At 40.4% G+C, this 25,570-nt stretch overlaps 1 protein-coding gene across 1 annotated transcript in view; it reads left to right on the top strand.

Moving 5' to 3' along the window:
- SETD5 (SET domain containing 5) overlaps nucleotides 1-25,496 on the top strand; it is a 32,966-nt gene extending 7,470 nt beyond the window's left edge. Inside the window, 24 exon segments of the mRNA XM_032209354.1 lie at nucleotides 5,126-5,164; nucleotides 5,628-5,681; nucleotides 5,683-5,748; nucleotides 5,750-5,872; nucleotides 6,151-6,299; nucleotides 6,609-6,685; nucleotides 6,688-6,725; nucleotides 7,174-7,286; nucleotides 7,615-7,855; nucleotides 8,139-8,213; nucleotides 9,621-9,681; nucleotides 9,684-9,886; nucleotides 10,499-10,825; nucleotides 12,440-12,568; nucleotides 12,570-12,683; nucleotides 14,513-14,552; nucleotides 14,555-14,641; nucleotides 17,423-17,493; nucleotides 17,496-17,678; nucleotides 21,486-21,498; nucleotides 21,501-21,521; nucleotides 21,524-21,540; nucleotides 23,964-24,402; nucleotides 24,666-25,496. Coding sequence (XP_032065245.1) covers nucleotides 5,126-5,164; nucleotides 5,628-5,681; nucleotides 5,683-5,748; nucleotides 5,750-5,872; nucleotides 6,151-6,299; nucleotides 6,609-6,685; nucleotides 6,688-6,725; nucleotides 7,174-7,286; nucleotides 7,615-7,855; nucleotides 8,139-8,213; nucleotides 9,621-9,681; nucleotides 9,684-9,886; nucleotides 10,499-10,825; nucleotides 12,440-12,568; nucleotides 12,570-12,683; nucleotides 14,513-14,552; nucleotides 14,555-14,641; nucleotides 17,423-17,493; nucleotides 17,496-17,678; nucleotides 21,486-21,498; nucleotides 21,501-21,521; nucleotides 21,524-21,540; nucleotides 23,964-24,402; nucleotides 24,666-24,946 — 2,961 coding nt within the window. The 3' untranslated portion in view covers nucleotides 24,947-25,496.
- The last annotated feature ends 74 nt before the right edge of the window (nucleotides 25,497-25,570 follow it).

Here is a 25,570-nt window from a genome sequence, read left to right as displayed (position 1 = left end):
CAACCTGCATCTCAAGGCCGCAAAGTTTTCTCGTCTACCATTGGACAGTGGTTGCGGGCATGCATTACCCTCGCCCACGTTCTCCAGTCCAAGCCGGTGCCAAGTCATATCACCGAACATTCTACAAGAAGTGCCGCCACCACGGCAGCCTGGGCGACTCAAGCACCAATGAGGAAATTTGCAGAGCGGTCACTTGGACTTCCTTGTCTCCGTTTGTTCGGAACTACAAATTGGACAAATTTGCTTCTGCGGAGGGGCTTTTGGAAGACGAGTCCTTCAGGGCATTCATACCAGCGGAGAGACCCTGAATTCGACTGTTTCCCGCCCTAGTGACATTTAGCTTGGGTATGTCCCTTGCTTGGACTCTCCAGAGCAGCACCCAGGAAAATGACTTACTGACGGGTCGTTCTCCTGGGCGCTGCGAAGGAGAGTCCAACCCCACCTGGGGTCTGTCTCCGCTGTTCAGTGCAGGCTTATGGATTTGGATATAGTTACAACTTGTTTGGAATTGGGTTGTTATTGGACTTCTCAGTGCGCAACGGTTCCACGCCTTCATTGAAAAAAAACTGAGGATGGTCAGCACCAGAGGCATGACTTAAAGTTTCAATTCAGTCCTGGGCAGATTGGCTGTATTTAACCCTTGCTTGCTTGGACTCTCCAGATGAGCGCCCAGAAGACGACCCTTCAGGTAAGTCAATGATCATTCAGGTCCCTCAGACCTTCCCTACTTTCTTAATCTGTACAGTATTTATTATCCCACCCCTACCCCATGGCTTTTCCTCATTTTTTCCCAAGTGGTCACATGTCAACACAGCGTTTTTATTTTCTGAAAATATCTCTAGATTCAACATAGTTATTCTTAGACATGAGGATGTACTGAAAGCTGCTGCTTTACAATACATTCTAACTACATTTTTTTCAGTTTAGAAAATGGGAGGGTCACTGCAACAGGCAGGTGACTCTGGAGGTGTCTTTTGTATGTTGGTGCCTATTACAGTTGTAGCTACAAAGTACTAGTTCTGTGTGTTAACTAATTTACTTTTAGTACATCAAGCAGCAGTTCATAGGCACTAACTTTCATTTAATTTGGGAGAAGCTATAGATCCTATAAAATATTTTGGTTTGGGTATTGCATTTTGCAAATGAATTATCTGATTTGATTCAAATTCGTGTGTCAAGTTGGGATTGATTCTTAGCAACCGCGTGGATGGACCTCTTTCTGGATCATCTGTTCCCAACCTGGCCCTTCGGGTCTCCCAGGGATGCATCAATCACCGTTGTACTCAAGTTTATCCACGTTGCTGCTGGTTTTTCCTCTTGAGTTCTAAAGCATTGATATTTTTCTATCGTTTCTATCTAACCTTCGCTTGCATAGAGTGCCAGAGGAAAAACTATTGCCTGCAGCACAATCCTGATCTTTGTAGGTATAGATATATCACAGCATCTGAATAGCTTTTTCAAGGGCTTCATTGCTAATTTATCAAGTGCTAGTCTGCAGTATACTTCTTGTCTGCTGGTTCTTTTATTGTTGATAGTGAATCCTAAAAAAAAGTTATTCACCTTTTCACTTTCCTATTGCTGTGCCTGTTATCAGTAGTAGTTTTCTTTATAGTTAGTCTTAGTTTCATTTTCATTGTGCTCCTTGACTTTCATTACTGGAGCTTGCAGTTCATTTGTATTTTCAGCTATCAGAACAGTCAGCATGGTGCATGGTGTTATATTTCTTTTTCCAGTTTTAAAACCATGCTCATCTTCCAATTTCAGCTACTTTCAATAATATATAGTATATTTCAGTGTATAAGTTGCGCAAATAGAGTTGACACTGTGATTTCACTCCTTCACTAATTTGGAGCCAGTCTGTTTTGCCGTGTTATGAGCATGTGGACTTCCTGTCTTATGTATGGGTTTTCATGAAGACGATGAAATCAGAATGCCTATAGGATGCCTGTCAACTTGACGTGCTCATGAAGACCTATCCTATAATAGTACAATCAGTTGAATATCTAGGATCTCTTTTTTTTCTGTAGATTCTAAATTACATTGTCTAATCCTAAGCATTATTTGCTAGCATGTAAATTAAAATTATATGATACTTTGGACTCTAAATTAAGTTTTCTTCTTTGGTATTGGTGCTCAAATACTCATACCAATTTCCTAGCCATTGTGTGATTCTCCAGACGTGCTGGCATCATTTGGTTACACTTTTATCAGTTATTCTGTGCTTGCCAAATTTTTGTAGATATCCATCAATTTCTATAGTTTTCTGACTGATTATGACTGGAGTGCTTTTCTGAGTTCAACTAGTAGTATTAGATCTTCTGTAAATAGGGAATATTTTCTAAATCATTGATGAAATCTCTACATAATTTCAATATATTCCATCCATCGTTGTTTTATTTCTTAGAATACGGTTCCTATGGTATCCTTAACATACCAATTTTGGCAGACCGTCTTTCTGAGTTAGAAAGCTTTTCTTGTTTTTCCTATACCTATTGCCGTGTTCAGTATATTTCCAGACGTCATTATAATACTGCTTTTTTAACTCTCTTCTAACAGCTCCCTTGAAATTCTTTGTTAAATTTCTTCCTGAGATCTTTGTCTTTCTTCGTTCTGGCTTCTCTTCTCTTGGCAGTTTCCACTGTCTGTTCTGACACCCAATTTGCTTTCTTCTGTTTCTTGGTCTTTGGCGGTCTCTTTTTCACATTCATCCTTAACAGCTTCTTTGATTTCATTCCACAGTTCCTCTGGTTCCCTATCAGTGAGGTTCAGCACTTCAGAGTGATTCCTGATGTTCTTCTTGAAATGGTGGGTATGTGCTCAAAATCCTATTGTGGAAAACTGGTTGGCTTTGTTCTTTTTCCGTAGCTTGGCTTGGAATCCCACAGTCTGTAACACAGTCAGCCGCTGGCCACATCTTTGCTATTAGAAGCGAGAATTCTTCTTCCACCTCTTTTGTAACAATAACGTGGTCAACATGATTTCTGTGTGTTTCATCTGGTGATGTCAGTGTACATAGCTGTGGGTTTGATTGCTTTAAAACTGTGTTAGCAATGAAGAAATCATTGGATTGACAGCAACAGTCATCGGGTAGTCATTCTCCTGCTTAACTTCTGTTTTCCTAAGCCAGCATTTTCCTAACTGTTTTCCTGCTGTTTCCTAACAGCATTTTTTCCTCCTGACTATTTCCAGTTTTGGCATTTGAGTTTCCAACTTTAAGAAACATATCTTGTTTGCACAATTTTAACAGATTGAACTCGGTCATAAAATCAACCTTCCTCCTCTTTTTCTTCCAACAGTGGTTGGAGCATAAATGTGGACCTTCATTATGTTTCAGGATTGTCTGCAAATTTTGATTTATATTATATGGTCACTGACTCTGTTGTACCCAAATACTGCCTTTGCTGTATCCTTTCTATGAAAGCAGTGCCATTTCTTTTCTTTGTTTCCATGGTCCTGTGTAGTAAGCAGCGTGATCTTCTGACTGAAAAATGTCTTAATTTCCGTCCATTTCGATTCAGTGGTTCCTGAGAAGTCGATGTGCAGTTCATTCATTTAATCTACCGTTGGGTTGAGCTTTCTCATGTCCGTGCTTCTTATGCTTCGTTTTCCCACTGTAATTCTGTCTTTGTGTCTTCAGATCTTCTTCTTTTTTTTTTGCTTTGCAACATTGACAGCAAGACGTCTCAAAAACTTGAATGTTTCCAGGACATAAAAACGGTTAGCATTCCAAAAGGTTTTCAGCCCTTCCTCAGTAGTATGTTGAATGCCAACAACCTTGAGGGCTGGTCATCCAGCCCAATATTATCAATCACTTTTATCTTGTCTCTTCATGTGTTTTCCTGTAAAATGCAGGAGTGGTATACCATTGCCTTCTTTTGAAGAGTTAGAAATTGTGTATTTGCCATTGTCACTAAAATAATCATCTGCCTCCAGCATCTTTCTGTAGCTTTTTGCCCAATACAGATACTACCTCAACTTACAAAGTTCATTTAGTGACCATTCAAAATTACAATGGTACTGAAAAAAAGTGACTTGTGACTGTTTTTGACACGACCGTTATAGCATCCCCATGGTCATGTGATCAAAATTTGGACACTTGGTAAATGACCCATATTTATAACAGTTGCAATGCCCTGGGGTCTTGTGATCACCTTTTGCAATCTTCTTACAAACAAAGTCGATGGGGAAGCCAAGTTCAGTTAACAACCATGTTAACTAACTTAACAATGATTCTGTGATTCACTTAATGGTGACAAGAAAGGTTGTAAAATTGGGACAAAATTCCCCTCACACATTGGTTGACCTTAGTGGGAATATATTCCATTGCATCTGCTTCTAGGGTTCTTCACTCGTTCTCCTAAGAATATCCCATGGCCACACTGATGCAGCATAGCAGAACTTGAAGGAGGCTTCCTAGGTATAATAGAGTGAAACGCGGGTGGTCCGCGATTTACAACAGTTCGTTTAATGACCGTTCGAAGTTATAGTGGCACTGAAAAAAGATTTGACAATTTTTCACACTTGTGACCATTGCAGCATCCCTATGGCCATGTGATTTACATTTGGATGTTTGACAATGGGTTCGTATTTATGACTGTTGCAGTGTCCTGGAGTCATGTCAGCCCCTTTTGGAAACTTCTGACAAGAAAAACCAATGGAGGAAGCCAGATTCACTTAACAACCGAGTCATTAACTTAACAACTGTAGGGATTCACTTAACAAATGTAGCAAGAAAAGTTGTAAAATGGGGCAAACTCTCTTAACATACTTAGCAACATACATTTTGGGCTTAATTGTCATCATAAGTCAAGGACTACCTGTACGCTATTCTTTCTGCATACAATTGTTGTCCAATTGATTTTTTAATAGGATAGATATTTGACGATCAGCATAAATGGAAAGAGAGCCATCAATATTTCTAGGTTGGTGAAGTCCTGGAAGAGATGACTGTTGTGGGAGGAGTGTAATGAAAATAAACGGAGGTCGATGGCTTTTCCAGTTTTATGCATTGTAGTTTCTTGGCCCTTCCCCCTTTATGTTAAAGAAAATGTAACCTTTATTGAACAGAAGCTCAGATGCCCAGGATATAAATACTGATGTAGATTTCTCTTGTTGCGCTTGACAGGCTTTTAGAGAAGGTTCACGGAAATCTTTGCGGATGAAGGTGATTATCCATGCATAAATCTGATAATACCTTTGCAACCAGATTCCAAGTCTGACTGCCTATGTCTGCCATTGATTTGTAAATAGCATCATCACTTAAAAAACTCCTCTGTAACCTGGAATTGGGTAGCATTAATTTAGTAAGTCATTGTCAGGGGCTTACAGTATCCTGCTTGCTGAATATGAAAGAATGAGGCACCGTTAAAGATGGCTGGGGATATTTTGTCATATGTGGGAATGAGTTTGCAAGCATTTTCTTCCAATTCTTGATTTCCTAGTAGTTTTTCACCTATTACCAGTTTTTCCAGGATAGCCTTTAAATTGTGTTTGATTAGCTCTAATTAAGAATGAGGATATTGTTTCTATAGCTTTTTTTAAGCAAAGGGCCATTTCAAAAAGTCCTAAGTGTCTTTATAGGGCCCCAAACCATTCAGCCATTGAACTGACTCTGTGGTTTGATACAGAATTCTCCTTCAGAAGCCCACGCCCTGGATGAGAATACCACAGAGGGGTGGGAAAAACCGCATTAGACTCTGGACCGATCAGTATGAAGAAGCCTTCACAAACCAATACAGCGCCGATGTGCCAAAATCTCCTAGAGCATCATCTAAATGCTAATAAAGAATTTGCGGGCAAGGCGGCTGTGCTGGACACAATCAATAAGACTGAACTTGCCTTTAACAATACGGTTATCGGATCCCAAATGCAGGTAAGAAGTATATCAAAAGTAGTGAGAGAGAAGTCAGTGGTATTCTTAGATTGGGGGCGGGGGATGGCGGGGGTGCATTGCTGAGATGCCTCTTTCTCCACTTGGAAGTGCACTTTCCTTGCCTGAAAGAGTTGGGGGAGGTTTAATTATAATAATAATTTTATCCCTATCTACCTATCCACATTCAATAAGATTGTTTTCAAGTACAGAAGTAGGATTGTGTGTTCTTGTTTTTTTTAATGAATTTGGGTCCTCTATTCTTATTTCAACCATCACAGCTTCAGCTGGGGAGAGTCACGAGGGTTCAGAAGCACCGAAAGCTTTTGAGGGCCGCGAGAGATTTGGCTGCTGATACCCTTATAATTGAATATCGTGGGAAGGTGATGCTAAGACAGCAGTTCGAGGTCAATGGTCATTTCTTCAAAAAGTAAGAGCCCCAAATAATTGCGGAATAGAGGCCTGTTTGGGGGGGGGGGGGCGAGAACAGTTTTTCTGTTATTGCTGTTTCTTGAAAAACAAAACATGATGCCCTCCTGCTGAGATTTTGAATTAGTTGATAACATGAGCCATTTTTTTCCTATAGGGAACTTATGCTTAAATAAAAGATTAGATGCACATAGACAAATGCATGCCAGGGGTGCATCAGGTCATCTGTGAAGGTTGCACCGGGTGGGGTGATGTTTGCCAGGAGGTTAAAATGCTGTTCTTTTTTCCCCTTCCCTTTCTTCTTCCTCAGGCCGTATCCCTTTGTGCTATTTTACTCCAAATTTAATAGTGTTGAGATGTGTGTGGATGCCCGCACTTTTGGAAATGATGCAGATTCATCAGGCGTTCCTGTACACCAAACGCAGAGGTAAACGGCGGTGCTTTTGTGGCCTTAGTACTTGGCAAATGTGATTTTGAGTTTATGCTCTACAATCAAGCAGAGATAATCCCATGCCAATTAGTGCAGAGGACTCAGACTATGCCCTGTAAATTTTATAATGCCAGAGCTATAGAAAAAAAACTTGTTTCATGGATTGCTGCAGCATGGGGGTGAGGAGGACTAGTACTTTATGGTGTCATTAAGAGGTGAAATTTGATTTGTGTGTGTGCTTGTGCGTTTCTCATTAATAAAAATCCATATTGCATGGCAGAGCACTCCTTTCAGTTTCAGGTACAATTTTTGGTGGATAATCTTGAGGATCTTCAGGAGCAACCAGCCACTGCAGGAGCTGGTCTTTACAATTGTGAGAAATGTGCACCTTTGCAGTAAGACCAATGCCTGGCTGTAGTGTTAGCAGTGCTCCCTTATATTGCAGGTTCGTCATGTGATTTGCAGATGGGATGATTTCCACCTGTGCATATATGCGGTTGCTTCCATTGCCAAAGATGCAGAGGTCACCATTGCCTTTGATTATGAGTATAATATCTGGTAAGTTGTCTTGGTGTTGTTCCCTTATTATCACCTTTCCCTCCATATTATTCCTTTTTACTTTATTTATTTATTTTTTAGAAGAAAAAAATCTGAAGCAGCTCACGTGATAGGACCCCTTTTTTCCTAGACATTTGGCCCAAATAATTTAATCTTCATGTTTATTGTTTCACCGTTTCGTAGTGTCACTTTATTTTGTCGTAAGCTGCCCAGAGTTGTGTGATAGTGAGATGGGCGGCATATAGATTTTAATAAATAAATAACATAATTTCTTGAGGTTTTGAAGAATGATACTAAAAATGCTTTTCTATCTCTTGTGGTGGAACAGCAATTATAAAGTGGATTGTGCCTGCCACAAAGGAAACCGGAATTGTCCTGTGCAAAAGCGGAGCCTGAACCCCATAGAACAACTACCTCCACCTGTTCTAGACACTCTGATTGGAGCAGAAACTAGGCGCCGGAAAGCCCGGCGTAAGGAACTAGAGCAGCAGGGTGCAGCCTCAGATGAGAACAGCAATCCCCAAACCGAGGAAGTCTCTGAGGGTCCCGCTGCAGTGAGCGATAATGAGGTAATACCCCCATCATTCTGGATAAGTTGAGATCTGGTCATTAATTCTAGGTAAACTTAATCACAGAATGAATCTTTTTTTTTTCCTGGACCTTTTCTGGAAAGGTCTCAGTGATGGTCCTCAAATAGCAATAGCCCTTAAGACGTTATATATCACTTCACGGTACTTTTGCAGCTCTCTCTAAGCTGTTTACAGAGTCAGCATATTGCCCCCAAGAATCTGGCTCCTCATACCTACTCGCAGTTGTGACTGCTTTTGAAGTTTTCTTCTTTTTCTCTTTTAGGCTGCAGATAAGGAAGAGAAGCCAGAAGAGGAGAAGGAAACTGCTGCCGATGATCTGGGAGGTCAGGGCAGACGGGCAAGTATTTCTTAAATATTTAATTAATTCTAGTGTTTGTGATGACTATTGTCTTTTCCGTTGGGCATAGGTATTTCCTAGAATTTTCTGATAGGTGGTTGCTGAGTTACATTTCTCCATTATATTCCCTTTTTCTTCTTCTATGCCTATGCTATTATAAATAGCAGTGTAACAAAACCCACCACAGGAAATTGCATATATGTTGCACAAGTTCTGAGATAAGTGTTCCCAGTATATTCAAATAATATAAAGAAGTTGAGGTTATGGGAATATGAATATTCACAAAGCCATGTAGTCAGAGGCAGGTAGCTCCTCATATCAATTATATGCCTCTACTTAGACCATATATAGGACAACATGTAGGAAAAATCAACTCCAGAAGACTTTGGATCTGGATAGTTTTTAAAAGTCTCTTTAGTATTTACCTGCAGGCTTGGTTGTTAATCAGGGTGTGGATTATGGAATTTAAACAAGCAAGCATCTGCCACACAATACCCCAGGGTCACCAGTTGTTGATAAGAAGACAAAAATAAAGTCTGGATAGTAGCCATTGCAATACCAGGAAGGCAGAAGAGGAAGAATTGAAAAAATAAATTTAAAAAAATACAGATGCCTACAAATAGAAATGGAATTACTGTGAAAAAGGAAGGAAGGAAGGAGAGAGAGAGAAAGAAAGAGTACTACTAATTAATAAGTGCTTTAGGTGTAATTCCAAAACATTTAGAATACCATCGGTATTACCAAGTCAATGGCAAAAAGCAGCTTCCCTTGGAATAGTTTACATCCTGCAACAATACTTCTAATACCATTAAACAACAACTACTATCCCAGATCCTTGGGAAGGACTGGATAGGTGGATAAAAATGCCCAATCCCGTCTAAACATCTGGCTGACTATGTCACCAACCATAAACTGCTGCCTTTTTATATATTTCAGTCAACTTAAGGCAAATATAACTACTGCTCCCTCGCTCCTATTTACAACAAGAACATTGGGCAATGGGTTGGACTGAGAAAAAATGATTGATCTAAAGTCATCCAGCTGGCTTGCGTGGATAAGGGAGGCCTAGAACCCCCAGTCTAGCCCTAACCCTTAACTACTTACACCAAAGTGTGTCTCTGTTTTTTATGCATTGTTTCAAATCAGCAATATTAATTTTGTATTTCCTGCCCTCAGAACAACTGTAAGCTAAGCTAACTGTCCATTACTTTGTAATAGTACAGACTAAAACACACAGAAGTGCATATCTTCGTTGTCATCACTGTTCTCACAGGAAGTCTGGGTATTAGGGTATTGTTTCTACAGTTTATCTCTGTGCCCTCCATAATCTGTGGTTTGAGTTATGCCCCATCCTCACTTTCTTCCCCTCAGAGCCGTGTTAATCTCGATTTCTGGTTTGTATGCTAGACCCGAGAAGATAGAAAGGTGGAAGCTATCATGCATGTATTTGAGAATCTGGAAAAGAGAAAGAGAGGAGAGATCTGCCATCATCAGACAGGAGCAGCACAGATGCAGAGATAGTGGTTACTGCAGAGACCCCAGAACCAGAAGAAGCAAAACCTGTGCCAAATGAAAATGAAGAGAACAGTTTGGCTTTAAATGTACCGGTGGCAAGTGCTCCGACCTGTGTCAGCAGCGTTGGGGTGAACACCCGGAGATCTTCACAGGCTGGGGTAAGAAGAACAATAGAATTGTTGAGGGTCAGATTGGAAAACTGCTGAATTTGGAGGGTTGATTTAATTGACAGAGTAACAACCCAGCCACTTGTTGGGAAAATATAATTCAATTGCTGGTCTGTCTCCTGTCTTCCCATCAAATATTGCTTGTGAATTTTCTTGTTCAAGTAAACCTGTTAGAGTGAGCAAGGCAGTTTGCTATGAGTCCTTGGCTGGTAACAGAGCTGGCACAGACAGTTCACCGTTGCCAAATTAATGCTAGGTTTGGAGAAGTCGTTTCATCTGTCATGATGATCTTTTTTTTAAAAAAGATTATCTCATCTTGTGAAATGGAATTGCTCTCTACAAAGATTACAAATCGGGGCATTTTGGTTGAGAAAGTGTCAACAAAATTTGTGCATACTTCCCTGGGACATATAATACATTCATCTTTCTGTGTTTAGTCCCTCAAAAGGGGATACTACAATGTCTTTTCCAAGCTAGATCCTAAAGTTCAAGATACTGCTTTCATACTGTAACCTATATAGCCATCTCTTTCAGAGTACGGAGTACCAAAAAGTACAAAGTAAACTAAGAATTCCTTGCCTTCAATAGTTGTTTACATTGCAGGAGACAAGTACAGATAAACCAGTCCCTAAACCGGCACCACCAAAAACACCACGGCCCAGGCCTAAAAGCCGTTTCTCGCGTTATCGGAGCAGCTCAGCACAGAGACTAAGGCGGCAAAAACAAGCTGCCAGTGCCCAGCAATCTGAACTCTCTCAAACTGCCCCTGAGGAAGGAAGTGGTACCAGCACAGCAGTGGCAGCGGAAGTGAGCAGGGTAGAGGGCCCAGGAGAGGGGAGGCCACAGGTGGTGAACTCTGATCCAGTTGTGACAGCTGCTGCAGGATCCCAGGCCAACCGGGCAGCACCCAAATACCCTAAAACAAAAAAGGTAAATGGGGAGTGGGAAAGAATGGGTAAAGGCATCCTTCCTTGCAACGGCAAGAAGATAATTTTGCTTCATGTAGCTCTTCTAATGTGGAATGTTGCTTTAGTTGCTTGCTTTAATGGCTAATGTTTATTAAATCTAAACCGGGAAGGGGGGGAAGCACAGTCATCAAAATATAAATTTGGATATTTCTTGATTGAAGCAGTCTTCCCCTACTGATTTTTATAACTAGTGGGCAGTCTAAAATAGAAAGCAAAAGGTTAGCAGCATTCAGCTAAAGCCAAATGCCTGAATTAACACATGATTGTATCAAAGAGTATTGGTGATATACAGCATTTGTAACAAATATGCATGCAAAAAAGTTTATTAAAGTTGAACTTTACAAAATCTAAAAAAAAAGATGCCATTAATGTACTCCCCCCCCCCCCAAATATTTTTTTGGCACAGCAGCACAGATTTTCAGAAGTTTCCCACAGAATTATGAAAGGGAATGTTGATTGAAATAAAGCATGAATTGTAAAAGCTGACCCAAGACTCTGAATAGTCTTAAGTGATGCCAACTCAGAATTATTGAATCGGGAAACAAGGGCTCTAGTGAAATCTTATATTTGATTTATTGAGGGAAAATGGCATGTTTTTTTATTCAAACATCAAAAATGATATGTTCATAATCAGATTGATGTCATCACTTTATATCTATATTTTAGTTAGTGTACTATCTTTTAAATATGATGCATGTGATGTCTAAAATAACATTTTAAATATACAGCCTCCAGGATTATAGAACCCATCATAAATGCAGTGATATTAAAATACTGTAACACACATGGAATTCAATATGGGGGGAATTATCAGGTTATATTTATTGTGTGAAATCTGGAAAGCTTCTGGAAGACCTAGGAACTGGCATACAATACAATAGCAGAGTTGGAAGGGACCTTGGAGGTCTTCTAGTCCAACCCCCTGCCTAGGCAGGAAATCCTATACCGTTCCAGACAAATGGCATATTTATTTGAATGTGTAATCTTTTCTGCATAAATGTTATACTTTGAATTAAATCCACTATGAGAATTCTTTTACCATAATTAATCAACTGCATTAGTGAATATTACATTTGTATGTAATATAATTAATTACAAAATTACATTGAAATCCATTAATCAATCAATCGGGCATTTAATTACATCTTGGTATCATTTTTTTAAGATCTTGAGTTTTGTTTTAAAATTGGGATTTGACTGAAAGAAGTAAAACATTGTGGTTCTGAGAGTTCCCTGTACTTCAGAATTTTTAGTAAAAGATCAACTTGTGAGGGGGCTGTAGGGGAAGTAGTGAAAAAAACAATTTTAGACCAAGTTAGACCAAACTGAATATCTGCAGCTTATTTTTATATATTCATGATTATAACTGTAAGCATCTCAGAGTCATTTTCAGAGTGAGATGGGCAGCATATAAATTTAATGAATGAATAAACTAAACAGATAATTTTTTTAAAAAGTCAGATGCCAATCCCCTGCCTGACACCGTGATAATTTCTGCCTATCTTTATTATCTCACTAACGTTTGCACATTCTTGTTAACTTTATTTAGTAAAATATGTCTTCTTTTTGTTTCTAGTATCTGGTTACAGAGTGGCTGAATGACAAAGCAGAGAAACAGGAGTGCCCCATTGAGTGCCCTTTACGTATCACCACTGACCCAACTGTGCTGGCTACCACCCTGAACATGCTGCCAGGGCTTGTTCACCTCCCCACTCATTTGTACCACCCCTAAACATTATATCCGTTTTGGCTCTCCCTTCAACCCAGAAAGGCGAAGGCAGCCATTTCAACTGGACGGAAATTACAGCTCTTGTAAAAAGGTATAGTTTTCACTGTGTCTACACTTTTAATCCCTTGGCACATTTCACACACACAACATAGTATAAGGAAAGCTTTATAATAGGGACCACCACCTCCCCAAACCCCCCATCCATGGCCCGGTGCCAGACCACGACCCATTGGAATCAGGCTGCAGAAGTGGTGGGTGGGTCAGTGCATGTGTGTGCGTATGTGCACGCAAAGCTGCATTTATGAAAGCGACACGCACACACGAAACTATCCCTTCTAGGTGTATGTCTAATGTCTTGCATTAAAAGACAGTATTGCTTCTTATACCCCCTAAAGCAGTTTTTGTATTTTATGTTGAACTTATACTAATAATAGAGAAACCATGTGCTTTGGCAGCCTTGGTATCCAGGAACTGTAGAATGTTATTATAGGTTCCAGAATGCTCCACGCTCGGTTTAGCGGAGGGGGAAAAAGTCCCAATGCATCTCATGACGCCGCCGTGATGATGCGAGTTTGACACCCTTGCTCTCTCTGCTATTTTAAAGCCCGGTTATAAAACTAATCAAAAGTTTTTAAACTTTAAACCCTATCATGAAATTCGAGACCGATTATTAAACCTAATTATTATTTGACCAATTTTTCATTACTGTATTTTAGCAAGGATCAAGCAGGAGAGCAAATTAAGAGGTGTTTTTTTTTTTAAAGCACTATAGGAAAAAAATATAATAAAAATAGTCATAGCTTCTGTACATTGGTTTGGGTCAGAAATCTGTATTGATTTCTCAGTCTTTAAAGGCTAATGCTAGGAAAGTGCATAAAATGGAAAATGTGTGCAGAGTAGTTGCATATTCCCTTCCATGGATTTTCAAACTTTCTGAAGATAATATTAAGCACTTACTTACTTTTAAAAAAAGACACTCTCATATCACACTTAAAAATACACATTTATGTGGTCCCATGAACAAGCATAATTACATACTTTCTCCCTGCTCACCTCCGTGCCTCAGTTGGGGATTTAGTGTGTTTCATACTGCATTCTAAGCTTCCATTATTGGATGGTAAGCAGCTGTCTTGTATGAAATGTGACATAAAAAGATGAGTTGCATTTGATGAATTAAAATTCACATTTCCTTTTGAAATTGGTCACTAAATAGCTCATGGATTTAGGGCATAAACCAGTAATTTTCTTTGCATTTATTGTTTTAGTTTACAGTAGCCTTTTCCAATCTGCACCCCAAATCCTTTTTAGGAATTTTGACTCTTTAAATTCCAGTGTATTTATGGATCCCTAAGTTGAGAGAGATTGGTTTAAAATATTAATAAACAGAGTCTTACATGCTTCATTAAAATGAGAACATTTTGGCTCTGGTTTTACAACCTTGAGAGTTTCAGAGTAGAAGTGATTTTTTTAAAAAATTGGGCAATATTGGCAACACATTAGCACCAACTCTGGTAATGGCATGGATTGCAAATCCCTTTTATTTTATAAAAATATGTCTAGTTTTTAAGACTAGAAAAGCATTAAAAATATGAAATGTCACGGGCTTCGTATTTGTGAAGCAGTAATCTAGGTTTGCGCTGATTATTTTTCCTTATTCCATTCCATGCAGTTGGGATTCCCCTACACTAAAGCTATTGCTATTTTCCTCATTATTTTTAATCTCTTGTCCAGAATCTGCCAAGTACATAAATGTGGAGAGAGAAAGAGAGGCTGTACAAAATGAGATGTTGCTTAAAAATTTAACTTATCTTTGGGATAAGATAGCAGTGGAGGCTGCCAGTGGAATTAAGGCCATGTGTTGAACATTTCTGAAAAACCCAGAAAGAATATGCATTCAGTAGGGGTTTTTTTTTTTTACAGCGTTGGATGAAGCAGGCTCTAGAAGAAGGAATGACTCAGACCTCACTGCTTCCCAGGAGAACAAAACCCAGTGTCTATACCAAAGCAACGAGAGTAGTAACGTTTCTGGCATTTGCACAGAAAATACAGGTTGGTTGAGATGTCTTCTCACTATTGAAACATTAACGAGGAGGGAAACTATTGGGAGTTAAATCGTGAACAGTGATTTTTTAAAATTATAATTTTAAACAACCTTTTGTAAAGAGAGTCCTACAGCTATTCAGGCATGGCCACCATGTACTTAAAAAAGAAAAAAAGACCTTACCACAATCGTAGGTAGTAATAATATAAAGAAATATGAATTTTGCAGCCCTGTGCACCTAACTGATGGCAGATTTTGTAACAAGCAACAGCTCAGGAGTGTTAAAAGCCAATTGCTTAAATCCTGCCCTACACGATCCTTGGCAGCTCTGAATTTCTTAGTTCATCTGTTAAGCTGCTGCCGTAAAGACACGTAGGAAACCTGTGCAAGACGCACGGGTGGCATTTTTCTTCCTTTTGCTGGGTGGTTGCCTTGGGTGAGATGAACAAATTTAACGCGCACACCCGAGTAAAGGGCCCCCTTCTCCATCAAGACCAAGAAATGGGTACTCATACAGAAAGTGTACTGCATGAAAAGTCAAGAGTTTTATGCTTAATACTTCTCTCCTAACACTTTCTAGGGAGATAATTGGTTACCAGTGGGCACCTGTTACAGAGCAGCCACTCTGCAGCAGAGCAGCTACCTTGCTACATCTGTGAGCGAAGCAAAAGCTGAGTTTTAAAAATAGTAACTTTACATCTGTCTTTGCAGAGGAAGAGGGTGGCGAAGTCCCCAAGTCAGGATCAGTTTTCCAAGGACGTCAGACGAGGCCCTAGGCAGTGTACAGATAACTGTGTGTTGCACAAAGGTTAGAGCCATCTAAAGTGGACAAAGCACTAGTGCTGGGCAAATTTGCAATGTTGAGTGAGTGAGAGAGAGAGAAAAAGGAAAACTTGGAAGGTTTTCTCGCGATCTCAAAGATTGGTGTGAATTTGGAGTGGTTTCTAAGAGACCCACTGCAGTTGTCTGGTGGTATTCAAAAGAAACAAAACAACCCCACCCCTCAACAAATATTTGTCTTTTGTCCCAACTCAGATTTGTTATATTTTAGTGTGTGGTGCATAGCTGGGAAGGGCAGCCATGTATAGCCATGAGGAGATTTTTGTGACCCAAGAATGAAAGGAAGCCGGGTGAAAGATTGTTTAGAGGAGGCTGTTTGTAGACTGGAAGGCAGCATCTCAAGAGAGAAACAGCTCAAAGTACTTGCAGCAGTTAGTGAAATAGGAACTAATGAGACTTGGCTGGGGAGCTATTCCACAGAAGACGTCTTAGCAGTTAACGTCTTTCCTTCCATTCATAGGTATCTAGGGGCCTCTGTTCAGCAAGAGGCTGAATTGTGGAGGATGAGAACCAATTTTTTCCTCCCAGTAGAAAGACAAACCCGAGAGTGGTGTAATGGCCAATGGGACAATCCAGCTTCATTGGATGTTTCAGCCAGTGGGGAGTTAATGAGTCTTGTTGCAACATGGAGAAATTGGAGTTCCCACATTGGCAGGCCCGTGAGCCTGTAGACAGCTTGCTGCACAGCTGGCAAAGGGTTCTAAATGATCCAGCGATGGAAATCAGGGCTGATTGCATGGATTTTATCAACTTTCTTTAGGGATCATACAAGGACAGAATGCTGTGCGTGTTTAAAAAAAAAAAACAAGCCCCCAAATGTTTCTGGATGTATATGGAGTTATAGGAAGGGTTTGGTCTGTTGTGAAAGTTTAAATCTGTGGGTGCAAAGAAAAACAGCCTCCGATAAAAAAGTTGACCTTTTGAGTGTTTTTGTCGTCAAGAAGTGGTTCCCCTTATCCCAAAGATACTAATGCAGTAGCACTTGAATAGGAGATAATGAAATCAATAAGAGCTCATAAAGAAAGAGTGGAATTTGGGGTTGGGGATGACAGTTGGGGGGGGGGGAAACTGAGGAGAGTTCAAATTAATTGGAAGGTGAAAAGAGTGCAAAATGAGGCCCAGTTGTCGGAACTAACCGCAGAAGAGTAATGGAGGACCTACAGGAAGCCATTGTGATATGGTGGATAAGGTTTTAGTTTAGGATCAGGGAATTCCAAGGTCCAGTACAACCCTCAGCCGTGGAAGAAGCTCACTGTAATACGTTATTGATTAGCTGTTAAGCCATATTAGAATCCCCGGAAGCTCACTGGATGGCTTTGGCTCTTGTCAGTCAGTCCCTTTCAGTCCATTCTCTTTATGTGATGTTGGTTGTGAGGAAAATTGGAGATGGAAAAGTAGGATTTAGACCTAATGATAAACGAATAGGCTGCTAAAAGCATGGTGTTGGGTTGGTGGTTAGCTCCTGTTCAGCCTTGGTGTATACATCCATGGCAGGTTTTTCCATCAACTGAGCTTCATCTCAGAAGGCAAAGAAAATGAATGTGAATTTGTATGGAATAGGGCAAGCTTGGTTTTGTATATAAAGACTTGAGAGGGTATTTCTGTCTTGACTACAGCTCTGTATTGTGACAAGGTTCCTGTGGCTGAATTAGTCTAACAAACAAATCATTTGGAGTTGTTTGCTTTTTCTTTATTTAGAACTACTGAAGGGCCTGAATCTGACTGCTTTCAGTTGAACACTTTTTTCATTCCTGAAAACAATCCATTGATGTCCTGTTCTTTTTTAATATTGTCCCTCATTTCGACTTTTGCATTAGGTTTGAGTGATTGTTAATGTGGCAGGAGCCAAATTTAAAATGCCATGGGTAAAGGTAGAGGGATTAAATTTTGAGCACAGAGGAGGGCTTTATAATAGTAGAACATCATCTAGATTGTATGTTAAATTTCAGATGTATTGAGCCCTCTGAAGAAGTGGAAGTCTCGCTATCTGATGGAGCAGAGCGTTACTAAATTATTGCGGCCCCCCTGTCTCCTGTCACCCCTCCGCTTCCTGACTCCCTGGTTCCAGATTCGCTGAGCCCACACCTCACCACGTCCTCCTCATCTGTGCCGGGAGAAGAGGAAAGTCGCAATGGCTGCGGTGTGATCTTCTCCCCGATTCCCTCCTTGGCAGCTAGTCGCTGCAATACTCCACTACAGTTTGAGGTAAGCTGAGCTGGAAGATGGGGGAAGCAATTCTGCTTGCAAAAACTTAGAAGATGTGCATCAAAATTACTCAGAAGGAGAACAGTTAACACAAGAAGCATACGGATGACAGTTTTAAGAGAACCTTCTGAGTTTATTAGATACAGGTAGTCCTCAACTTACGACCACTACTGAACCCCAAATTTCCATTACTAAGCAAGACAGTTGTTAAGTGAGGTTTGCCCCACTTTACAAACTTTCTTACTGCAGTTGATAAGTGAATCGCTGCAGTTGTGAAGTTAATAACACAGTTGTTAAATGAATCTGGCTTTCCCACTGACTTTGCTTGTCAGTAGGTCGCAAAAGGCGATCACATGAATTTGGGAGACTGCAGCCCCCATCCATATATGCCAGTTACAAGCAGCTGAATTTTGGTCACGTGACTGGGGATATTGCGGTAGTCCGATGTGTGAAAACGGTCATCAGTCACTTTTTCAGTGTGTTATACCTTTGAATGGTTACTAAACAAACGGTTGTAAGTTGAGGACTGCTTCTACTAATAGGGTGAATTCTGTTCCCTTATTGCTATGTAAATCAGAGTCAGTGGTATTCGGGCTCCTCATAAGCGCTGCTCGAACTTTTTCTCCCTCCTCCTCTTGGTACTTTTCAAACATATTGCCAAGTTCACAGAATCCTTATCCCCCACTTGCATTGCCTAGTAAACCAGCAATTGAGCCCATGTTTGGCCATCTGCATTAGACTGTTTTCATTAGATTACCATTCCCTTCCTATCTGCTTCTGTTTTTCAAACCTTTTGGAAATCTCTAGATTTTAAAACAGATGTGAGCGTGAAGACTTGTGGTCTTGTAGCTTTCTTACAGAATAACCCAGAGTCATGTGTTCATTCTCAAGTGTCCCATGATTATGTCCCATCTGTTGTGTGAGGGGGATTTGAAATCTCAGTATTTGGAAGATGTGGCTATCCTTGCATCTGCCACTCCTCTTCATAGAAACTAGATGGGAAATACATTCTCTTGGTTGCTAACTCAGTCATCACTGAGGATTCAGAAGTTTGGAGCCTTGGTTTCTTAACATATCTTCACAGCATAGCTTATGATCCAGCTTCAGCTGCTGTTAGGGATGGGTTTGAGTTCTCTGCAATTACAAAAAAAACCCCCACTAAAAACAACTACATGAGTTCATAATCTAATTTCTGTTGTCTTTAAACTGCAACAAAAACTTAATTTTTTTCAGAATTGAGGGGGTCCTTGGGGCTCTCTGAACTTACCTGTTTTCTTGCGGACATTTCATTTCCCAACCAGCTAGTGATGTTTTTGCACTGATGTTATACCTAGTTTGGGTAATGAAACATCAGCAAGAAAACAGCAAGCGAAGAAAGCACCATGGACCCATTATGTCAACCCTGAGCTACAAATATTCTCCTTTATTGTTTTATTGTTTTCAGAATTGGCAGTTTGTAACTAGTTCTTTGTGGTTTATTCTCTTACTGTTACCCAGAAGACAGCAGAGGTCCCATTTCTTGTTCAATCTCTGCCCTTCTCACATTTCATTATGTATTTTTCAGATACTCTCAAATCTATTTTCATATGTGAGAAAACCACAAAAACTGCTCCCAAGAAATCCTCAAAAGACTGTTTCTTTAAAAAGAAGAGTTAAGAGTTACACTATAAGCATATTTGGTTCATTTTTAAAAATAATATGCTGTTATTGTAGCTTAATAGGCAGTGTCCACATTTCACCTGAGGCCTCTTTACCCAGCCAACCTTATGGATAGTGACATGAGAAGATGCTAAGAAATTGTATGTTGAGGCAGTTGTGCGCCCAATTTGAAATGCTGCTAATTTGAAATTGGCACTAGAGGAGAATTTGTCAGAATCAGTTTTTAGGTCAATTTACGAAGCTCTTTCATCTTTGGCAGAAGCAAAACACCCTGCTTTTTACTGTGTATGAGTGAGTCTTTTGTCCTCCCATCCCATATTTTGTAAGAAAGATCTGGGGTGCATTAAATTCCTCACATCAACATTTTCTGTACCGAGGCTTTGTTATTATTCCACTCATTATGGCATTTTATTTTATTTAAGCTGTTTCTCTGCTGCCTTTTCAAGACTGTTCAATTGTTAAACTGCAGATCTCCAAAATTCTGCCTAGAATACAGGCAGCACACAGTTTATAATTCATATGTCCAGTGTAAATTTAAAACGAAGACGTATGAATGTAAATTAAAATAAACACTGAGTAAAACATTATTAGTGTGTCCCTGAACATTGAAGAAATTCAAATAGCTATTAAATCAAGCCAAGTAATCAATTATACACAACAAATACAAAATGACTGTACAAAAATCAGCATAATATAGTTTGAGGAAACAAACTAGTGTTATAACTAGTGTCACATTTAATTGTACATATAGTACTGTTGAAGAAAAATACCGTACTGCATATGTAGATATTACAATAGTTAAGATTTTGTCATATGAACTTGTGCTATTAGTGAAATTTTTGCCTAATCCCTTATTTTAACCCTGTTATGAAATAAACTTCCAAACTTGCCTGAACAGTGTGAGGTCATTTAAGCAAATTTCCTGTATGTCATGTTGTATAATCCTGGAAAGTATGCTCAGGGAGAAATCAGTTGTAATCCTACGGTGTGAAATCTGTTTTCTAACACAATGAAATTCCTGGGCCCCCTATTTGAATTAAATACTCTAGGAACATAACATTGGGATTTACTTGAAGTAAAGAAAGTGAAAACATATCTCTTGTAAAGTAATTAAGAGGTTATACAGCTTAACGTTTGCTGTTTACTCCTATCCTCTGATTATATATTTTGATTATTTCGCTATTGTTTCTGCCTTTCCTATAGAAGTTCAAGTCATGAATATAACCTTGCATTTTCCCCACTCCTGGTCCGCAATCAATCCATAGCACCATCCGAATTTTCATGACTGGCAGCAGATTTTGAAGGTAGCCTAGCTCCCCCACAGCATACAATTCGTAATAGAAAGAATATCCCAGCCCTGTATACATTAAATAATTTAATGCTTATACGAAGGAAGTCTTAAGGCAACAGCATTGCCCGCAAAAACCTTTCTTTACACATCATGTCCATCTTCTCACTGTGAAGTAAGTATGCTAAGTTCATGTCTACTGTGGTTGCCCATTGGAGAAGTGACAGACTTTCCTGCATAATACTTCACTAGTCAACAAATGCTCTCTACCTTGCCTTCAGTGTTAGTCCCTGAATACCAGTTTCTGGGCTCCACGAACCTTTCCATGTTCTGCTTCTAAGCTATCGTCTTGGCCTCTTTTGGGAACCCTTTGTCTCAATCCAGTATAAACTCCTATACTCAGTCCTTCCCTGACAGCAAGACTTATATGGAATCAGTTCTGACTTAGCTGTATATTAGTAGGGGCTTGCTTGGGGCTTTGTCACTCAAGAATGTCCTATGCAAGTTCAGGCTGACTTTCTGAGGTCTAGACATAAGGTTAATTTAAAAAAAAGACAATATCCTGATTTCTATGTGGTCCTTTGACTTGGGCCTGTCATGACATATGAATAACTCTTGTCCTAAAGGTCTGTGTAATGGTTGTAGTCTTCCCCCCAACTGCTGAGGACTTGCCCAGAGAGTTATTTTTATTTTCTTTATTTTCTTTTCTTTCTTTCCTTTTTCTTTTTTGCTCCAGAATACTGTGGCTAACCTCTATGCTTGGAGGTTGTCATTTTGAGTTTTTTTTTTCCACTTTTATTTTAGTTGCATCCTTGACTTGTAAAATTAGATGAATAACAAGATGCTTTTTTCCCGCCTAGAACGTATCCTCCCCTAGAGTACCCCTGCTCATAGGCCGAGTCCCTGTCGCCCGAGGTAGTTATCACCAACCAGCTCAATTGGAGGCGGAGAGTGTGTGCTCTTGGTTTGTGTGTTGAGCAAATGTGTGTGTCTCGGAGGGAGGAGGGGTGGGGAGAAAGCTGCAGGAGAAGAAGGGAATTGATGGGGAGGAAGGAAGAGATAGTCCATTTCTTTTGTAGTTCTGGTTGGGTAGAAAACAGGGAAACATGATATACATGCTAGTCCATCCATCTGAAGCAGAGCGAGAGAGAGAGAGAGAAAATGAACTAAAACAGCATACGCTCAAATCAGCCCCTTATTCTCCTTGCTTCATTACAACATAAAAAGATTATTCTGCCTCTGCTCTACCCCCAGGTCCAAATTCTTTGAGATACAAAGTCTGAATCCAGGCTAATAATGCCAGTTAGTGAACACAAAGGAAGTCTTCATTAGATTTTGAGGGATCTGAAATTAAAACATAATAGAATTTAGAGGGATAATTGGTTTGATTCACTATTGCAGATGCCAGGGTGTGTGTTTTACTGTAGTTCGTATCAACCTGCATGATTAAGCACTGTCTTAGTATTAAACTATGTCAGTTTCAGTCATAAAATAAATGCTTAAGTAATGTAATATAAAGATCAAAAGGATCTTTCTATTGTCAGATCCTTAAGACAGTACTTATTAAGCTTTCAAGGCTGCCTTCTGCAACCTGATGGCCACCAGCTAAGTTCCAACCACTAAGATGCCTGAGCTAGCCAGCAGACTAGGAAAGCCTCTTAGAGAGGTTAGCCTTATATTTCTGCTTAAAGAATAAGCTGTTTAAGATTGCATTTCACTGTGCCTGTATTCTAAACATTGCCAATTTTTGTTGTTGCTGTATGGTGTTCTCGTTTTTTGTAACCTACCCAGATAGTCTATGTGGTCTTTGTGTTTGTCTACCTTTGTTTCAAACCAAGATGGCTTACCCACAACTAACAGAAGCCTGTTGAGCCATGCTTAGAAAAATGCCACTTCTGAGCAATTCTCATTTCCCCACCTCTCCAACTATGATATATCCCAGTATAAATGCAAGCAGGCATAAGTTGCATAAAGAACCTTAGCCTTTCACAAGGGAGGCACTTTTAGCTGAGGGAAGGCCGGCATTTGAAGTTTGGGAGCCTGCAAACAAGCGTTGGGATGAAAGTGCTCCATGAAAACGTAGCAAAATGGCAGGGAGGGAAAAAGCTAGAGGCAGATTCTGATAAACGACATAAACCTCTAGAAGAGATGTAATTAGTATACAGATGATAGGCAGCACACTGGCCATGGCAGCTTTCCACTGCCTGCTGTTTTGAGACTAAATGAGTAAAAGATAATGATAATGTACTCCACTATCTCTGCATGGTTTGGATTGGAGAGAGTTAATTCAAAGGTTTTTTTTTTTTAAAAAAAAATTAAATAGTAAAAAATGAACAGTCTTTCTAGAATGGGTGTTCTTACTCTTGGCCACTTTCAAGCTGTGTAGACTTCCAACTTCCAAAGTTTCCTAGCCGGACATGTTGGCTGAGGAATTCTGGGGGTTGAAGGTCCACAAATCTTTAAATTGCCACAGTTGAGAAATTCCTGCTCTAAGAGACTGGAGGCCCCACATATCTTAATTCTTCTGAGGTAACCAGAGACCTTTATCATAGCTTGGATTGAGATGGGCCTTGAAAGCAATGGAAAAGGGGGAAGAAGTAAAAAGATAAATCATCTATTTTGAATAGAACACATCACGCCAACCTTATCTCTTGCTTGGTTTTAAAACATTCTACAGATATTAGGGGAAGATTCCTGTAAAGGAATCTTGTCATTATGACAGATAACATACTTTAATGTAGAGAACTACCCAGGGATTCCATCATCTTATACTCTACCATCTACTCTTGTCAGTCTCTGTGTGAGGAGATTTCTGAATGATGTGTGAGAAAAAGGTGTGCTTAGCTGCATGGTTGTAATAGTCGTACTGTAAATTAGCTGGTTGATCAGAACATCCGGTGCCTGGCACAATTGTTTGCCTTGAAATTTGTGTTTGATTCTTCCCCTTTTATTGAAATGGTTGTGATGTTATATGTGAAATGGGTGACCTTGCAAAAAACACCAAGGCAATTAGGGGGGAGGGCATTGACATGTCCATCCCAGATGGGGAGGGACCCTGAGATTGTGCAGAATCTGCTGCCTAGAGGAACAAAAAAAAAAAAAAAGGACTGTTTAGATAGAAGAACAGGTAAAAAAGCAAAACAGAGCAGAAAGAGTGTAGCGGGTTAGGGAGGCAAGCAGCGGGAAAGTAGCGTGTGCTGTTTTTGCCAATGTGGGAAATATTTCATAACAACCTCTTTCTTTTTTTTCTCTCTTTGTGCCCCTTTCTCCTCGGTTCTCTCCCTGTTCGATCTCCTTTTCTTCCCTGCCCTCCCCTGCTCTCTTGATGGCTGTTGTAGCTCTGCCTCAGGACAGACCTGGACACACCCAAGGCAGCATTCCTGGACGCTGGTGCTAACAACTGCCTAGAGAGACCTTCATTACTCACCACGGGGCATTCTGAGCCAGCCTCCCTGCCCTCAGAAACCAGCTTCCTGGGAAAGAGCATGGAAACCCAGACTTTGCTCAGAAACTCTGACCAAGCTTTTCGGACAGAGTTTAATTTAATGTATGCCTTTTCCCCTTTGAACGCGATGCCCCGGGCCGATGGATTATTAAGAGAGTCTCCCCAGATGGCCGATGGGAAGCTTCTGAATCCAGATATGGGCAGCTGCAGTTCTCCTGCAGAGGGATACTTTGGCAGACACGAGCAGGTGATGCTTAAGGAAGCCGTACATGGCTCAGCGGCCCATTGTGAAGGAGTCAAATCTGCTCCCCAGAACCCTCCGCAGAGAAAAAGGTGAGAGAAGTTTGTGGAATTCATGTTGTTCATTTTCTGCTGTGCTTTTGCTGATGGGCCTCCTGTCATCTTAGGAAATAGGATTTTTTTTTAAAGCAAGCCTAATCTGAAATTTGAACAAAAATCAGTTGCTAAGCTAATTTCAAATCTAATTGTATGGCATTTGTAGTGATTTAAAGTGCAAAACAGTCACCATATGCTGCTTTATCCTAAACTTACCGAAACTCGGCCCCAGCTAGGCTGATAATCGTGTTTCCCTCATAGGTATCTCTGCTGGAGTACCGCAAACGAAAGCAAGAGGCCAAGGAGGGAGGGGATCCTGCCAGATGCACAGTGACATCTAATCGACTAAGTAGCAGCAGCTCTGGGCCAGAAGTGGACGTTGGTGCTGTGCCAAGCTCCGGGAGTCACACCCTATCGTCTCCACAACATGGCTTCTCCCCCTCACACTCCTCCCTGTCTCATCTAGAGGAAGTGAGCCCCCCAGAGCCGAGAGCAACTAGTCACTGCAAATCGCACGAGAGCATCAGCAGTAGGTGGTAAGTGACTGCTTGTTATTACCCAGTCTTTAGAAGAAAACCTATGCAATTCACGTCCTCCACCTAGAAATCCCTCCGTGTAATGCAGCAGGATAATCTTGCCCATTGTAGCTGACATTATTGCCAAGTGATATCTCTAGGACGCTAATGCTATATTATTGTAGTCTGAGGAAGAATCCCTCAATGCTAAGCATTTCTTATAGGCAGCACAAGGCCATATTGGCTTTCCAGTAACTAATGCGTCACTCTGTGGAAATTCTACAGCAGGGATGCGACTAATGGGGTTCCTGGCAAGAACCAGCCTTCCTGCTCCTCTTCCCCTCACAAGGAGAGTTGCCCTATAGAACCAGAGTGGCTATTGAGCACGTGCACGTGTGTGTGTGTGGAATTCTGTGGCTGGGAACCAGCCTTTACAACCTATCTAAACCAGAAAACTACAAGTAGAGGTGAAAGGGCTAGGCAGAATATCTTCCCCCTTGTAAACTGCCTCACTGAGGGCAAACGTTGCTCAGAACTTGGCTGTGATAAGTTTACGAGGTACCCATATACCCATTGGGTTAAGCAACATTATGCAAAGTGTTGAAAGGGAGCAATTAAATAAGGAATTGAAGGGGCTGGTCCATGAGAT

Source organism: Thamnophis elegans, chromosome 2, assembly GCF_009769535.1.
Source record: "Thamnophis elegans isolate rThaEle1 chromosome 2, rThaEle1.pri, whole genome shotgun sequence".
NCBI lineage: Eukaryota > Metazoa > Chordata > Lepidosauria > Squamata > Colubridae > Thamnophis > Thamnophis elegans.
This window is presented reverse-complemented; position numbering and strand designations above follow the sequence as displayed.